The sequence below is a fragment of the Morone saxatilis genome, unplaced genomic scaffold (assembly GCF_004916995.1).
Source record: "Morone saxatilis isolate NCDOM2014 unplaced genomic scaffold, NCSU_SB_2.0 Contig24, whole genome shotgun sequence".
Classification (NCBI taxonomy): Eukaryota; Metazoa; Chordata; class Actinopteri; family Moronidae; genus Morone; species Morone saxatilis.
The window spans coordinates 21,630,038-21,647,799 of record NW_023339807.1 but is presented as its reverse complement, the minus strand read 5'-3'; the positions used below and the strand labels follow the sequence as shown (position 1 = coordinate 21,647,799).

Genomic DNA, 17,762 nt, shown 5'->3' with positions numbered 1-17,762 from the left:
CCATTTGGATCCATAGCTGTCTTTTTGCATGGTTGGATTTTACGCGCATGCAAATATTTTAATTCCAGTTTCTTTGGTCCAGTCCACAAGATAAGGGTCTCTTTGACTCAAAAATAGCACCAATGGACTATTTGTAGCCTCCCAAAGATGCTCCAGGGCTTGGCAAACGCACAGACAACTGCAGAAAGTGCCTGAGAGTTCAGCTGCGCACTTACTGACAACTGCGCTTCAGTATCAACTGTATGACTACTGGATGGACCAGAATAAGTTGAAACCATGGGGGTAGGACATGGTGTATTTGAGGAGTGGGCTTTATTGTTTAAGGCCACCAATATGTGATATTAAAATGGCATTTTGGAGCTTATGTGTATTTGGGGCCAAAATGGCAATTTCTGGGTTTTAGGGGCTCTCTGGGCTCTTTATAAATGGTTTAGTCCAATTTGGTCACCCCTACACATTCAACATACATGGAAGTGTCCTTTTTTGCAGGGATTGCTGGGAAGAAGAAGGAGGCTGTCGAGGTTGGGACTTTGGTGAGGGAGGCATAGGCACAGCCACTCTCAAAAGGTAAGAAATCCTCTCTCCTGCTGCCTCCAATGGTGCCCAATGTTGGCTGGGAGGCAGATGGAGGCTGTATACTCAACATTTAGACACAGAAATAGAGGTTTTCAGGTGTATTTTGGTGTCTTGACAGTGTGATAGAGCAGGGAGGGTCAGGGCATTATGGTGTGCATTAACAAGGAAATATGGAGGCACGGCTAGGGGGAGCCATAGCTGGGCAGGAAGGCAGTTGTCTGGGCCTGAGCTGATAGGAGAGGGAATGCTTTGCTTGTTTTAGTACTCACAAATAGAGAAGAACTCCGGAAGATACTTCATTGTTGTATGTTAGTCTTCATTAATATTGTTATTGTTTGAACTGCATTAGCCTGAAGGGTGTACACTTCCTTAGTAAAAGTGTCCCAGCTGCCACACAGGCTGTGATCTGTAAAGACAGAGAGCAAAGTGTCAGGCAACACCAAGAAGTGGCAGAAAACATTCAAATAAGTCATGAAAATGTAAGTCATGTACTTTAGGAACACTTTTAATGCAATATAATGTGTGAATTTTGGATTAGCATTAGCATTGCTGTGCTCATAGAAAACATTCAAGATGGCCACTCAGAGAACTGCAGAGAAACAGGTGAGAGCAGCCTGTCACTTCCTGATTAGACAGACAGAGCTGCTTTGTTAACAACCCACATGTAGTCAGTGTTTATTTCTGGCAATGACTTAAACTTTATATTTTCTTATAGCTACTTTCTGTATCAGACGCACAGTAATGCAGAAGCTGAGTCACTGAGCCACAACTTTAGGCCAAGACTTTGTGACTGAGGTGTGGGTGTGCGGTCCCTTCTGCTTTCTTTAAAGGCCACGCTGCTACAGAACACTGATTGGTTAACCCATGGAGAACATTTTAACCCTTTGTATAATTAATTGGCTCTTAATTCATATTTTTATTAATATATAAAAAATCACGTGATCATATGTCAGTCCTCAATTGTTTTTGAATGGATTACAAAACGACACAAATTGATCAAGCTCGCTTACGGACACGTTTTTGAAGGTAAAGAGTCGATTTAGGAGTCATTTAATTTGCACAAAGAGTTAATTTTATGTTGAAGATGAAAATGCAGCTGCAGGAAGCTGTAAGATTAATCCAAACCATCACTGTTGTGATAAATACAGCTCATATTCTCCAGAAATTAAACTTTTTTTTTTTATGGTATTGTTTCTGAGATAATTTGTGTCAAAAAACCTGTTATTAACCCTTTCATTACCAGCGTCTCCTCTTGCAGTTTGCCATGTAGAGTGTTTTCTGCCGTAGAGCCTCATCTGTGAAAACAAGGACAAATAAATTGAAATAAAACACATGAAGGTAATTTGTTGACAACGTATTAGCTACAAAACACAAACTATGAAGCAAAGAGCACATCTACTATCCACATAATACAAAGAAATCCAAAAATAATTGGACATTTATGTGGTGAGCAGATGGCTTTCAGTTATAAAGCTGAAATGTGATGTATAAAAACGATGAAATTCAGCAAAAGTGACATTTGAGAAGCATCTCATGGAGATTTCGTCTCATTTTAAAAGATTATTCAAGTGTAGGTTTCACAAGTATTCAAATAAAGTAAAACATGTGCTCATGTTTTGATTGAATTCATGCATTTAAACACATCATTTAAAGTGAGCCTGAAGCTAAAGGGTTAAATCCTGCTCCTGCCTCACTGCTTTTAGTCCACAGTGGTGGTGCTGAAATCAGATGGCGGATATCATGGCTGTCATTATAGGTAAATTACTGCCCCCTCTGGTGGACACAGGTAGTTAAAAAGAGACAAAAACAAAACAGAAACACACGTCACACACTAGTTTGTCCATTACAGTGTGTGTGTGGGTCTCAGGGGGGGCCTGTTTGGACTTGCACAGCATTGTGGTCATCAGCTGTGTGGGTCCTCCGTGTCGGCACAACACGGGGTTGTGATTATCTTTGTGACTGTGTTGTAATCTGCCAGTGGTATGTGTCTGTAGTACCCACAGCACGCATGTGGAGCCAAAGCTGAGGTGTAGCAGGAGATAACAGAAGACCTAACACTGTGCAATACACATTTAGCTCTGTGGCTGATGTCACTGTCCTATATTTTGCTTGTGTGTGTGGAAAAACACTACAAACACAAGGAGGTGCTCTTTCAGCAGTCTCCTGTCAGTGGTCAGCTCACATAGTCGACTTCAAACAGGTAAATTCTGCCTCTAAACTAGCCTGAAACCATATGACATTTGTACAGTAGCTCCTGTTATGTAATAAACAAGTCTTACTGCTCAGTGAGCCGTGGCGTATTTGTTTTCCCACTCTACTGTCCCGCCCAGTTGCTGCTGCTAGCGTCTCAACAGTTCTTCCTCATGTAGCTCGCTGCTGCTGAGGAGCTATCAGCCCGGCCCATAGAAACACATAGAGAGCGGCCTGGTGCTGAAAGGCTCGAGTGGTGAATGGAGCTGTGTGATACTGAAACACAGAGGCTGTTAACTCCTTCACTGCTGAAAACTGCAACCAGCAAGAGACAAAAATCTGTTCACTTCCTGGTTCAGGGAGACAGAATGAACCAAAATCAGCTATGCAGCTTCTATGTCGGATGTATTTGAATGGCGTCTTGTGTCTGAATATCTGTGTGTCTTTTGTTTCAGGAATCATCCTGATCAGGACCAGAGTCCCCTTCTCGCTGTAAAAATCCAGGGCGAGGTTCCTGTGTGCTGTGTGCTTGAAGAGAATAAATTTGATGTAAGAGGCTACAACTGTCATGATGGAATATTGTGTGAAACAGCCATGAAATGCTTTTTCTTGATCCCGACAGCTGCAACAGCTGTCAGAGGACATTTCCGACTCAAAGGAACTGAAATAATCAGTTAGTGATGATAAGCTGCTGTACAACTGAATATAAGTTGCTCTGTGCTGGATGTCAGTACGATATAAATGTTACTATTAGATCAGTTTTGCTTGTCCTCTTTCAATGCTCTGATTTATCGAGCAGCTGAGAAGTGGAGTCAGCTGATTTAGAGCTGTGACATTGTTGGTCAAGCTGAGCCCTTTTACCAGTACAATGGACTTCTTATCCTTTTTCATGGCTGTCAAATGAGTTCCACACATGGATTTATTCATGAAAACTTCATTCTTTCCTCCTGTATGTATGTATGTATGTTTGTTTGTTGTTAGTTTTTATGTTTGCCTGTTGACAAATTTCCCATTTTTGCATGCAAATAATGGAAATGATTACCAATTTAACACTATTTCCCTAATTTTTCTCTCTTCTCATCTCTGTCACAGACATCCACAACATCTTCTCATCCTGGAAATCATGATGGATGAGGACATCATCGAGGACCAGGCCAAGCTGAAGCAGGGCCTGGTCAAAGTGCTCCAGTGTGTGGCCACTATCTCCTCAGCAGCAGCGGTGGTTAACCCCATTTTTGGCGTGGCGGGTTCCCTGATCCGCGTGGTGCTGCACCACGTCGATGACGAGGACATCCGCACTCTGAAGCGCGAGTTCGGCTCGGTCAACCGCGCACTGGACCAGCTGTCCCAGATGAATCGCAACACGCTGGTACAGATCAAGAAAGAGACGCTGGATGGCCAGTACTGTCGCGTGGAGGAGAACCTGAAGAACCAGTTCAGAAAGTTCATGGAGATGGTGGAGGCACGGCCGGAGCACCGCGAGGGCAAGAAGGACGACTTCGAGGAGAGCTATTCCAATGACTTGGGAGATCAGAACCTGCACACGCTGTACGACGGCGTGGTGGGCAAACCGAAGCTCTTCAGCAGACCCATCCTGGAGGTCTACCTGAAGCATTCACAAGGCGACCGGCAGACTATGGAGCGACTCTGCACCCGGCTCACCTACCTGTTCTGCATCGGCCTCATCGCCCTGATGGGCTACTCCGCCGTCATTGGAGACGACGAGGAGGGTCTGAGCGAGGAGTGGGCCGAGAAGATGGAGCACGTTCAAGAGAAGATGCAGGAGGCTCTTAGCAAGTGCAAATAAGGAAGCATGCTGTTTTCTTTCTCCACTGCTGCTTTATCTTCATATTCGGGACTCGTGTGTCCACATTCCCTCTGTAACGCCTTCCTTTTCTCTCCCTATAAACACTTGTAAGCATCTAAAGTAGGTCGACTGCTTCCAAGCCCAGTGATGATGAGCAACAGTATGTCTCATTCTCTTCAAAACACTAACTTCTGGCATGAGCGATCTTTGAGCCACAGGCTGTTTGCTGTCCAAGTTTAGGTGAAGACAACTTAATTATTGCACAATATTTGCCTTGTCATTTGATGAATGTGGTTTCAGTTGATACAGATAGAGGACGCTAAACAGCAGTGGGATCAATACAATGAATCATTAATCTACTCTGAAAGTTAATTTTGAGCAATGTAAGGAAATTGCACTTACACACTTCAGTGTGCGATATTGCAACGTATCACACCCCTTTATGCACTTTTGGAAATGATTTGCCATATATTGTAGTTTTCTGTATTACACTACAAGTTAATCAGTTTGTTGGTATGTGCAATTAGCCTGGCTGAAACCTCAACCTCGGAGGCAACTGGATACAGTTTAAAGGGGAAGAGGAAACTTGGCTTAGGCGGCTGTCATATTAATGTAAATCCACTAGAGGGCCTCCTGTGAATTCCTTAAAATTTTAGACTATATCTTATTTTTAATTGTTGGATAACTGCTATAAGAGAGTTAAGTCGTCAATCAAGTTATAACTATAATCTACAATATAAAAAAGGTAGAAAACGAGGAACAAACAAGCCAAAGTTTGAATCTAACTACACCAATATCCTCATATAATCAACATACACTAAACATGATTATACTCTCATGTGCAAATAACATATGTGCCACAAATGTTGTATGTTTCATATGCATGGAGTTCGTGATACACTGCGTACACTTGTTGCTCTTGAGCACCAACTGTAATCGGATTTTACACTAATTTCTGTTTCTGCTCTACCAAGTTCTTTATACTTTTCTTCTAGTGAGTATTTTTGGTTAGAAAAACACGGAACAGTACACATGAAATCTGATTTGTTTGTAACGCTACACTACTATCTGGCAAAACACTTCACCACAGAAGGATACACTAAATATAATTTGCCATTTATGAGGTCAAATTAAACAAATGCAACATGTGCTTCCGTTTACGCAAACCATCATTGTGTTATGATTATTACACAACTGAGATGATTGACTTTTAAAATGGATCATAGAAAGGTCACTGGACTTGTGCAGTTCTGTCTCTTATTTTCTATTACATTTAACACAGGAAGTGTTTTTGTAATAAAAAAAAATATATATATATCAGTTTCTTTGGTATATGGCCTTTTAGAACCTATAAAACATTTAAAGTCCAGTATTTGGGTTGCTTTTTATTTTTTTTTACAGTTAAGCATCAGCATGAAGAGAGGTTTTGACTCTGTGCTCTTCTCATAATATTTCCTCATCTGACCAACAGTGCCTGAATGTGCCATTAGTTTTATATCATTGGCTTTTTTCCTTTTTAAGCGTTTTTGTCTTAATCATTTAAGTATAATGTTGTGTATGGCATTATGTTTTGAAAGGTCTGTGCGCTACAGTTTAGATTTGAAATTTGTGGTTTAAATGTTTATAAATGTCTTTTTTGTTTGTTTGTTTTAGCAAACGGGTGTTATCTAAAGTACTCGGCAGGTTTTGGATTGCTGCATCAGGACAGTTCAGATTGTCAGCAACTAAACACGTGATCACTAAACAATATCTGTCATTAATTACTCTCATCCTTTCAATACATAACTCTGTCCTAAAGTGGTTTATGGTTGTGTGGCATTGTGCCATATCTCCTATTGTTACAACAGATTCAGTATACGCTACAAATATATAGAGTCAAAATGCTGTCGATATTATATGAACCTCTTAAAGGCTTTTTTTGAAATGTCATATTTGTGAATATGTTGCCTTTTTTGTTATGAGTCTTTGATGCCTGGTTGTATATGTTCCACTATAAATAAACATAAGTGAATAATAATGAGAAGTTCATTCTTTACTATGATAGTAACAGTAATATGGAGAAATACTCCACTATTAGTTAAATTTCTGTATTGGTCTGTATCAATGTATTAAAAGGAAATAGGGAGGTAGACTGAGCCTTTGCAGAGCACTGAAATATTAACGGGTTTGTGTTAAATAATGTAGTCGGGGTCATACCATCAAAATTCTACTATATCCAATGAGCCCCCTACTAAAAACTGAAATATTTAATTACTTGACTCCTTATTCTTGTGTACATTTGGTTTGTGCTGTTTTTCATGGTTCAGGCCCTTTAGTTGCATTTAAAATCTCAATGATACAGCAACAATATTATAACTAATAGTGTGCTTCCAGCGCTGTAGCAACAGTGAGGGGAAGGTCCTTTCCTGTTTCCGAATTATTGCCCCAATGCATAAAACAATGTCCATAAGGAAATGGTTTTCCCAGTTTGGCGGTGTGAAAGAACTTAGCTGACCCTGACCTCAACCCCATCCAACTCCTTTGGGATGAACTGGAATGCGAGCTGTGAGCCCGACCTCGTCACCCTGCAACATCAGTGCCCGACGTCAACAAATCCCTGCAGCCAGGCCCAGAAGAGTGGAGGCTGTTACAGCAGCACATTAATGTGTATAGTTTTGGAATGAGATGTTCAGCAATCTCATGTGGATATGACGTTTGGGTGTCCACATACTTTTGGCCATAAAGTGTGGTTCTTTTTGCGCCTGGAAAATGTAGCTGTATCAAAAGAATCCTCTTGAAAACACCACGAAAGCACAAAGCAAAATGTAGTAAAATAATGAGTGGAATAAAAGGTCAAATGTTTCATGTGCTTTCTCACCTCGACTTTCACATGAAGTCTAACGATTGTCGCCCTCTGCTGCTCTAATATTAAATATCACTCATGCACTGAGGAGAATGTGATACAATGGAGAGATCCCGAGCAGCGAAATATGAAAGGAGAATATTGTAATCAAAGGTGGAACACTTGCATGATTTTGTGATTTTTGGGTTTCAAATAGTCTTTGTTTACTCTCAATGTAAAACAAGTACATCATTAATAGCAAATCTAATTCAAGACACTACAGAATATTTGTGTTGGAAACAAAAATCAGATCCTTAAACAGAAACATATAAAACAATCAATATAGTAGCTTTTTTCCCACAGTTTAACATGGTCATATATATATAGTTTCTATTTGTTTAAACAATAATACTGTTACTTGCACAGTAAAATATTCAAACCCAAGAAGCTTTGTCTTTGATGACTGCATCATCATCAACTTTAAATATTTTTAAGGGTTTTGTACATAATTGTTTTTACCCAACGCCTATTCTTTAAATTTGGCAAAATCAGAGATCTGTAGTGGTATTAAATAATGTCCTCAGATGGTACAATAGGGGGCCAGGAATCTAAGAAGACACGTCAATGTGTTATTTACTGATTTGTACGCAAGAGGGCGTGAGTACTTCACTCGCTTCAGCATTACACCTGTTTTATCTGAACTCCCCGGGGGCCCACAGGACTAAAGCATCACATATACGCCTCCAATTTGACGAGCTGTTAAAGCCTGCTTCCCTTTCAGGACCCAAACAGATCTCCTACATTACATGCGCGAAGGCAACCCACATGAACGTAAAGGATCAAAGGGGGAAAGAATTTACCTCAGGTGAAGTGAAATGGGCACATGGCCTGGGTTAAGTACCTCTGGAATGGCCCTCATGCATCATTATCCAGCTGAACAGGTTTGACTCACAGCTCAGAGTCGGGGAACCAAAACAGGAAAATGTGCATTACAGGCGTTTGAAATGCAGATTACTGAGAGAGGAGAGAAGATCTGAGGTTCTTACCTTCCCTGCAGACTGCACGATGAGGGTCTATGAGCCACCAACAACAACGTCGTCCATCATGTAATAGAGCTCATTTTTCTCTTCATGACATGAGCTCGTTTTGGAGAATCCATTTTCACCTAAAGAAAATCGATATCATCAAAGAAATTCAGATAAAAGTCTTGGGCATAATACGTTAAAAAAAAAACCCTTTATACATGACATAAAGCCCTTCATTGTTTAGAGGAGAAACGATCTGCGTAATGATTTTTCTTTTTTTGGTGAGGGAGCTTTAGGCGCTCACAGGGCGCGTCGTGAGCGCACTGATGAGGGGGGCTGGAGGGGATGTGAGGTATAATTTCATGATAATAAAGTCCTCTGAATGAAGAAAAATGCTACGTTTGGTGTTCATTTCGATTTTTGAAAGAATGTTTTACTTGATATGTTTATATTTGTGACAAATCTGATTGGAGAGAGGTGACGCACGTCTGTGCTGTTATAAATAAACACTGATTTGATAAATTCGCTCCCTTCAAATCTCTATTAATATAACAGATTCTGAATCATATTTAAAATCCTAACATTAAGGGTGTATTTCACACCACAGCTGTGTGTGCGCAGCACATCCATTTATGATACGGTTGTAGCAAAAATAAAAAATGGTGATGATGGTTACATCAACTTGTCGTATTCAAACACCAAAAAGACAAAACACCACAGCAGTTCTCCGATCGTCTTACCTCAAGTTTGGATCCTTTAACATTAGGAACAGCTGAAGCACATAATGGGGATGAAGACACATTTGCACCAAGTGCGCAAAAGCTCTCTCTCAGGAAGAAATCCGATGAAAATGTGTGAGGAATAAAACACAGAAAACAATATTTAAATTTAGTTCCGTATTGTTGAGAAGAGACAGGATCGTCCTTTCATGGTGACATGAAGACTGAAAAGAAAATGGAACCGACCACATATTTCACCTCTTGCTTTTTGCGCTCTGTCTGTCCGTTTGTCTGTCTGTCTCTCTCTCTCTCTCTTCTCCTCTCTCTCCTTCTCTCTCTCTCCTTTGCAGATATTGTGCACGCATCTCTTCTTCCTCTCTGGATCCTGTTTTTGGACCCCTCCTCGCCTCCACAGTGGATGAGAGAACCGTGGGAATTTTCTCAAACTTGAAGAAAAAAAAAAACTTGTTTGCAGCTGTTGGAGATCATCAGGCGTGAAGGGGCAGCAGACTCATTTCATTCAGGTACGGAGAAAACGCTGTTATTACAGGAATGTGGTGTCTTTATCCTCCACCATAAAGGGTAAATATGCTGTAAGGTGTGTCCGATGTTCTCAGGGGATTTGTGCGTAAAAAGGGCTTCCGTTGCGCATTTCTTTTTGGGTGCGCATGGCAGTTAAACATGGTGCAGTTTGGACAAGACAAGCTTTTTCTTCATTTATTTACTTTAAGGATCCTTTTTGGTCTTAAACTCTTTATTTATTTGATTATGTATCTCTCGGGCTCTCTTCTTCACTATAAAGAAGAGAGAAAAAGCCACGCATTTTCAGATAGGAATAAACAAAACTAATTTAATGTCGATGTTCATTTGTCGAGGACTTGGGTGACGCAGCATCTGGGGTCCATCTACAGGCAGACATCTGAACAGAGAGGATGCAGTAATTTATGTATGTCAGGTTGCAAGCAAGGATGAAAGGGGATTTTTAAACATGGTTTGGCCTTGGTCTGCTCTGCTTTGAAATGAGTCATATACAGACCCAAGGGCATCTGTGTCATTTTCTCATCCAAGTATCTCAGGCCCCCATTTTGTTTATATGACATCATTACCTGCATCCTTTTGAGTGGGTGGATTCACAAAAGATTGAATATAATCACAGTTTAAAAGGGTCAAGGTAAAGATTTTCTCTTTTTTTAAATCCTGACATCATATTTACCTTCATATTTATCAGCTGAAATAACAGAAATGGAGATTTTAACATTTGACCAACTTAAACTTGGTATCTTGTCTTCTTTGCTAAAAGATATTTCAGGGCTGCAAATAACAATTATTTTATATATAATAATGTATAATAATATTAATTATATATAATATATAATATGTTTAGTTTATATGAAAAGGAAAGCAGCAAATCCTCATATTGGAGATGCAGCAAGCAGAAAGCATTTGGTATTTTTGTAAGACGATTATTCCATTATCAAAATAGTTGTAGTGAAAGATGAGTTTAGTTTATGCACAAATGTATTTTACAACCTTGTAGGGGAAAGCGTCTTCTCGTGTTAATACTAGCATGTCCTAAAAGAGACCAAGATTGTTTAGCGTTTATCTTATGTTCTATTTAGTAATTAACTATGGTAAGTTGCTCAAGACATGCCGGTGCCGTGGACTTCATTAGTTTATATTTCAGACTAGTCCTTCCCAACCTGAGAGGGTTTGGTATGGTACATTTGAGGGGGCATAAAATGAGTAACAGGATAGTAAAACAGAAAAAAAACATTGTTCTGCTACACAAATATAGTATTCTTTTTTGGCCTTTTATCTAATCTGCTTTTTTCTTCTGAAGTACTATTAGATGTACCTCTTCTGACCTCTATCAGTTATTCAAATGAAACAATCTGAGAAATTTGGAGGGAAAAATCACTCTTTGGTGGAACTGCTCACAACTTATAGACCACACGGTCTGTGAAAAAGGGGTCAATTATGACACTGCTTTATTTTAAGGGTTCACAATCCTAAAAGGTTGAGAACCTCTGTAAACAAGTCTATTTCATAAATATTTTAACAGAATAAAGACTACAACCCATTTTGGCACTCCACTAAGATTTATTTATACACGTCACCATATTTTGTCCCTCTGTGTCTCAGAATATGACCAGTTCATTGGAGAGGGTTGTGGCCCAGAAGAAGGAGGCCATCGAGGCAGTGATGGATATGTTTGAGAAAGGGGCCGAGGTGTTGGCCAGCGCTGTAGGTGAGCTCTTCCCCCTCTGTGAGGCCGCCGCACCAGTACTGCGACTGGCCTTAGACAACATTCAGAGCAAAGAAGTCATCTATGTGAAAGAGCAGTTTCTGACGGTGAGGAACAAGCTCGACGTGCTCTCCACCCAACTGGAAGACATCGACTGCGAGATCAAGAAAGGGAGACTGGATTCCCAGTACTTCTCAGTGGAGGAGAACATTAGGAACCAGTTTCGGAAATATATGGATATCTTGGAGGCGAAACAGCAGTTCAGGGACGTGAAGACCAGACTTTTTCTGGAGCACTTTTCCAAAACTGGAGGAGAGAAGAACCTGTTTGTGCTGTATGATGCTTTGATGGGGACAAACACCTTTGGAGAGTCGGTTTTAGAGTTGGTCGAGAGGTAAATTGTTCAGCATATTTATATTCCTGAATTCATTGCAGCTCTCATGTCTTGACACCATTCTCATAAATGCAAATGGTTCCTCTGTTTTGCAGGTATGTAGCAAGGAACCGCCGTCTCCTGGAAGATTTCTGTGTCCGGATGAAGGAGCTCTTCTGTTTGGGCCTGATTGCTCTGCTGGGTCACTGCGCCTTAACCCAGGGCCAAGAGGAAGAAGAGGACAAAATCCAAGAATGGAGCAGCAAAATTGAAGAAGTAGAGTCCAGGATGAAGATGACCATCGAGTCTTGTACTGCTGCCTTCCCAGAGCAAGCAAAATTAGATGCCCAGCATCTCCTGCAAGAAAAGGAAGAAGAGAACCTGCAAGATACAACTCAGCAGCTTCTTGAGTTCTTGGTGAAAAAGTATGATTGGGTCCACTGGTCAGTGCGGCTAATTAACCATTCAGGGAGCACCTACCGGAACTGGCGAGCAGGGGAGCACTTTCATCATGTGGCAGGACAGAACTGGTTCGAGGTGCTCCAGGTGAACAACATAAACTTGGTGGTGTCGTACAGCACCAAACCCCAGCCGGTGCCCCGTGACTTCATCCGGCAGGTGATGGATGGCCAGGGGAAGAAGGGAAACGCCCCGGCAGTGGTGGAGGTGCTGGAGAAGCAGCTGTGTGGGTTTGTTGTTCACGCCGTCAGTCGCCACAAGGAGTCTGCAGCTGCGTGGAGCTTTCCGGAAGAGTGTCACTATTGGGAGAGACACAAGAATGTGGCAGTGTGTGTGCACTCGGAGTAAAGCAGACAAGCTGACAAATGTTTAAGATTTAGATTTTAAAGCAGTATTTAAAATGAGATACTATAGATTTGTGTTGCTTGTCCCTCTGCAAGATTGAGCTGAGAATATCAGTATGTAAGTTTATCATAAAGAAATTATTATAATGAATGGCAGAAACTGGGGATGCACCTTTCTGATACACTTGATTATTAGGCAAATCAGGTATCAGCCAGATACCAATCCACATTAACAAGTCACTTTAATTATAAAATCAGATCATTCCAAGTTCAGTTAAGTCACATACAACTGCAGACTGAATTCTGAGCACCACAGCAGTCCCTTGTGCACAGTATTGTCTCATTCATCAATATTTGTCAGCAGTTATTATTCACTATAGTCACACAAATGGTATTTTTATTATAGGGAGTCCCATTATTTTCTTTTCTGCTCATTTATTTTTTGCGGTGAGCTTATGTAACTACATACATAGCAACTAATAGCTTCCACTTACAGTACATTACAAGCAAAAGTCCTGCCCTCAAAATCCCACTTAAGTAAAAGTACATAAGTATTAGCTAAATTTACTTAAAGTATCAAGAAGTAAAAGTACCTATGCTGCAGAAAAATGGACCCTATTATATATGATATTGTTAGATTGGTACTACTGATGCAGCTATACCTAAGCAGCATTCTACTGTTGTAGCTGTTTGACTTAACTACTTAAACAGTGTTCGGTAGTTTAGTCCAAATCTGAGGGGTCATTCGATGGAAAATTAAAGTATAACATTTACCTCTGAAAAGTAGTGGAGTAAAAATATGAAATATCATAAAATGGATATACTCAAGTAGAGTACAAATAGCTCAAAACTGCAAGTACATTACATTACTTGAGCAACTGTAGCTAATTACCTTGCACCACTTTAATGGCTATATCTTCATGTTACTTAACACACATAAGGACTTCAGCAGCACTGGCACTGGATTGATACTTGTTATCAGACAATACCCCAAATTTACACATTGGAATCAGTATCAGGAGAGAAAGAGTCAGATCGGTGCATCCCTAACAGTAACATTGTATTTTAGATTATTTTATTTAATCACAAACACACTTGTATTCGCTCTCTGGGTTGCGTCAACTCTTTACAGTAGATATTTGAATTATAGTCAATTGATGTAAATTTATTTAATGTTGTTTAAATTATAACTGCTTGCATATTATGAACTGTGTTACTCTGTATTTGTATTAATTTATGAGTTACTAACCAGTTTGTTTATACTACACTAACACTAACTAGTGCTTTCCACTAACACTGTACTGTATATAATAATGGGAAGTGTCTATGCTTTTACCTCAGCCGCATACAGTACTAATCCAGTCTCCCCATGAGAAATGGCTTCTGCACCTAACAGCTCTAAAAGAGATGGTTTTGCTGAGGCTGCATCTACTGAGCTCTGCTCCCATTTTGTCTCTGCTCAGCAGGCTGGCCTACATAACTCTGACAGGAGGGACAGAGGTTACTTTTTCAGGCGTGAAAAACCAGTGGCTTGGAGTTTGGCACTGGAGACGTGACAATGTGCCTTGTGTTCTAAACACATTCAAACCCCTCGAACCAAAACAACCAAACCCCACTGCTTACCAGTGATGTGCCTAGACTTACGTAATGGTTCCTGTCAGTTGCTTCAGGCTGGATGAGAAGTGATTCTGCCTGCAATATTAATTTGTTTGTGCATTTTATTTTTGTAATTCTTGTTAATAAATGATAATTACTGTGTTATTTTGCACTTCCTGGCCAAATTATATATTTTTTATGATTTATGTATGATTTTTTGTCTTTGTGGCTGTAATTTGTCTGTTATGATCCCTGCTCATACTTAACACTTCTTTGTTGCTTATTTCAAATACACCACTGTGATTTTTGCTAGAAATTTAAAATCATTTCACTCCCTGTGCCAGGAAAGAGCTATGGATCACAACCAATGCACCACTTTTATGAAATGGGATAATTTAAGTCCATTGTGTTATACCAATTGGTAATATTGTAAAATGGGTATTTATATCAAAATGACATGTATTATTAAACCAAATCAGCTTCAACAATAAAATAAGTGCACGATCAATGCTCAGCAAAATCTTTATGCTTTATGACAGTTAATGAGCAAATACAAATATTTAATGGATGTGTAAACAAGTCTAATCTAATATCTGCCTCTCTTTTCTTGTACAAATGTGATTTACGCAGCACTGTTAGTGTCTGTGGCCATTAAAACCAGGCAGTGCACCCTCAGCAACAGGGACTTGACTAATTTAATTGATATTTACACATAAGTCAGCATTTCCTGACCGCAGCTCTAGTTTGATAGTCTATGAATAACCTCTGGCTGAGCTAATATCCTGCAGACGAGCAGCAAAGTGCTTGGCTTAGCAGGATGGTATCAGTCATAATGCATGGCGTAGGTGCAGAGCGGGTGGAGACGGCCATCATTTCATATCTCAGTGGATCTAGAGGGTCTTTAGCTGCTCGGCTTCTCTGACGTAAATCAGGCCTGTCAGAATCCATCATGTGCTATCTGTAACACACAGCACAGTGCAGGAGGAAGTGGACTGTGATGAATCATCTTGAGGTTTCTCGGTGTAACGTTTTTTTTTAGCTGCTGGGGTAGGAAGATGAGGTTGTTACAGGAGTTCAGTGCATGTTTATGAAAATGTTTTTAAAGATAGAATTTGAGCCGTTAACAAATTTTTAGCCCAAATTATGATTTGATTATGATTTGATTGACAGCCTGGTTCTAGATCCGCGTACCAGGAACTCTAAAGCTCATTAATTAACATGATGTATGTAGTTTGTTTACTTTACAAAAAACATAGTGAAAACAACAAATGACCAATTCCAAGGTCAAGAAATTGCCCAACACAAGGTCGCTAAATGTCATTTTATACACTTTAATTCAAGGATTAAACAAATGATATATAATGTGATAATTAGTGAGCTTTAGAAGTGCTGGTAGGTTTTAGTTTCCCCCTATGTCTAGATATGACTGTGGTATGGTATCAATGTTCTCAACTCTCTGAAAGGAAAGTCCCCAAAAAAGAACTCCTGCATCGTCAAAAAGTTGACACTGATGTGAACACCCTGAAAACGCCCTCAGTCCTTCATTCTCAAACTCTTCATTGTTTCATTATAGATTAAATATGTTGGAGTATAAAACCAAAACAAAGGAAAATGTGTCACTGTCCAAATACTTATGGACTGCACTGTAAACACTGCACCTGCTACCTTGTTGGCACAAAGCCTTTTTTTTATATAATTAGAAATCCCAGACAGGTGACTAACAAGCTGTACCACTTTTGATATATCAATACTTTAATCCTATGTTAAAAAAACAGAAAATGCGGAGCAGACAGACAGATGGGTGTGCCAGACAACAGTCTGCAGTCTTCAAACACACCACAGAACCTGTCCCAGAGAACAGACCACTGAAATGTCGCAACACAATACAACAAACAAAACCATAAACTCACTGGTGTGACGTCTGCACCTGCTGTTGGACAATAGGTCTGTTCAGCTCATTCATTTCTAGTTACAAGTAATTTACATAAAAGTATGTGATAATTCCTTCATTTTTATCTTTTATTCCAATGTGGTGGATATATTTTGATGTTAATTTTGACATTATTAGTGGAGTGTTAAGTATATCCAAGGTTTTTCTCCTGTGTAGACATAAAGAGCAGTGGCAGCCTGTACTGTAAGCCAGAGGATTCATTAGTGGTTGTGTGGGCTTTGCCTAGGTAACAACTATTGATCCAAGAGGCTCTTCCCCTGCATAAAAGGCTTTGGCTGTGGTAGCCCGTCAATCCTGACTGTCATTATGGGAAGACTAAAGCATCTGTTTACTGACGAGATCTACTGCATCCATCTCATGCCGCAGGAGTCAGAGTTAGCTTGTTTTGCGGTTGAGGGAAGGTTAAAGTAAGGTTTTCTGAAGGAAAAAGTGAAATCTGATAAGGAAATGGTACCAGAGGGGGTTTGCAGACAGAGGGCGCTATCAACATACAGATCTAAAGGCAGTTTTAACACACACAAAAAAAAACAACCTGAGAAATGAACTGTCAATCTGGGCCTTCTGGATTGTAGAATTACATTTTAGAGCATTTTTACCAACAGGATGAATAACAAATGGGAAAGTCTGTACTATTTTTTCAGCTGTTTTATATTTTTGCTCATTCATTTAAAGTTCAAGGCAGTCTCACTTTGGTGCTTCTATACATAGTGAAATAGTGGGTAGTATATGAGCGTCAGCAAACAGCATTACAACAAACTGTTGATCCCCTGGTCCTGATTTTGACCATTTACCAAAAAAAAAAAACAGTAGGTACATGTTTCCCTTTTTTCCTGCTGGGACTTTAGGCTATGGCTCAATAAAGGGAGTTTAAAGGGGTAAAAATATGGCACAAAAAACAAAATCCATCATGATGTAATTCTGGAAATAATAAACTGATTACATCCATCCACCCAAGAAAAAAAAAACTTTAAGTTCATGAACCCCAACAAAAGCTTTCCAGCATCCCAAAATGCTCTCCATCCTTTCCATCAAGCTGAAGCTCCCATCTCCGAGAGGAGATAGCAGCCAATATCAATATTTCATAAACAAATGAAACACTGGATGGAGACTAGCATCAGAGTGGCCCTGGAGGGGAGAGTCAATCAATGGTAGGATAGCTCTGTCCGCTGGTGTCTGCCAATCCCGGCCAACGCAGGATAATGCTATTACCCATCAGCCCGAGTGGACCATCGACCGGCCTGCTGCTCTGTGAGTGGACTAATCCAATAAAAAGCATTAAAACATTTGTTCAGTGACACACAGGCTACAGGTTCGAGCCCAGAACTCAGGACTGACTATCTCACCTGGCTGAAGACCGTTTAGACATAGAGGATTTTTTCATTTTGTAGACCTAAAGTAGTTGTATAGTTATTTTATATCATAAATCACTCGTGAGCCACATCTGGCACCATTATGGATAACAGAAGTTTTCAAGGTTCATCTAGATACGACAAAACGTACTATACCTGATAAAGGTTGACTTTGTGTGTGTGTTAAGGTCAATGGATTGAGGTTTAGTAAATTAGTTTTAAAAGTCTAGATATAACACTACTGAGTTATGGTTTGAGTCAGCTCAATTAACCAAATTGGGAATTAACTGTTGCAGTATAATCTATT

At 40.0% G+C, this 17,762-nt stretch overlaps 2 protein-coding genes across 3 annotated transcripts; both read left to right on the top strand.

The window, feature by feature from the left end:
• The first annotated feature begins 474 nt into the window (after positions 1 to 474).
• On the top strand, positions 475 to 6,590 carry LOC118335493 (protein rapunzel-like). 2 transcript variants are annotated; one of them, XM_035671795.1, is made up of 3 exons: positions 475 to 567; positions 3,222 to 3,315; positions 3,859 to 6,590. In XM_035671795.1, the coding sequence occupies exon 3, from the start codon at positions 3,890 to 3,892 to the stop codon at positions 4,571 to 4,573; it is 684 nt and encodes a 227-aa protein (XP_035527688.1). In that variant the 5' UTR covers positions 475 to 567; positions 3,222 to 3,315; positions 3,859 to 3,889; the 3' UTR covers positions 4,574 to 6,590. The 2 variants fall into 2 exon arrangements, with proteins under 2 accessions (XP_035527688.1, XP_035527689.1); XM_035671796.1 differs by lacking the exon at positions 3,222 to 3,315 and having other exon boundaries at positions 503 to 567.
• Positions 6,591 to 9,540: 2,950 nt separating this feature from the next.
• On the top strand, positions 9,541 to 14,677 carry LOC118335385 (protein rapunzel-like). Its single transcript, XM_035671633.1, has 3 exons — positions 9,541 to 9,662; positions 11,281 to 11,777; positions 11,873 to 14,677. Exons 2-3 carry the CDS (start codon positions 11,284 to 11,286, stop codon positions 12,561 to 12,563), a joined length of 1,185 nt encoding a protein of 394 aa, XP_035527526.1. The 5' UTR covers positions 9,541 to 9,662; positions 11,281 to 11,283; the 3' UTR covers positions 12,564 to 14,677.
• Positions 14,678 to 17,762: the final 3,085 nt, after the last annotated feature.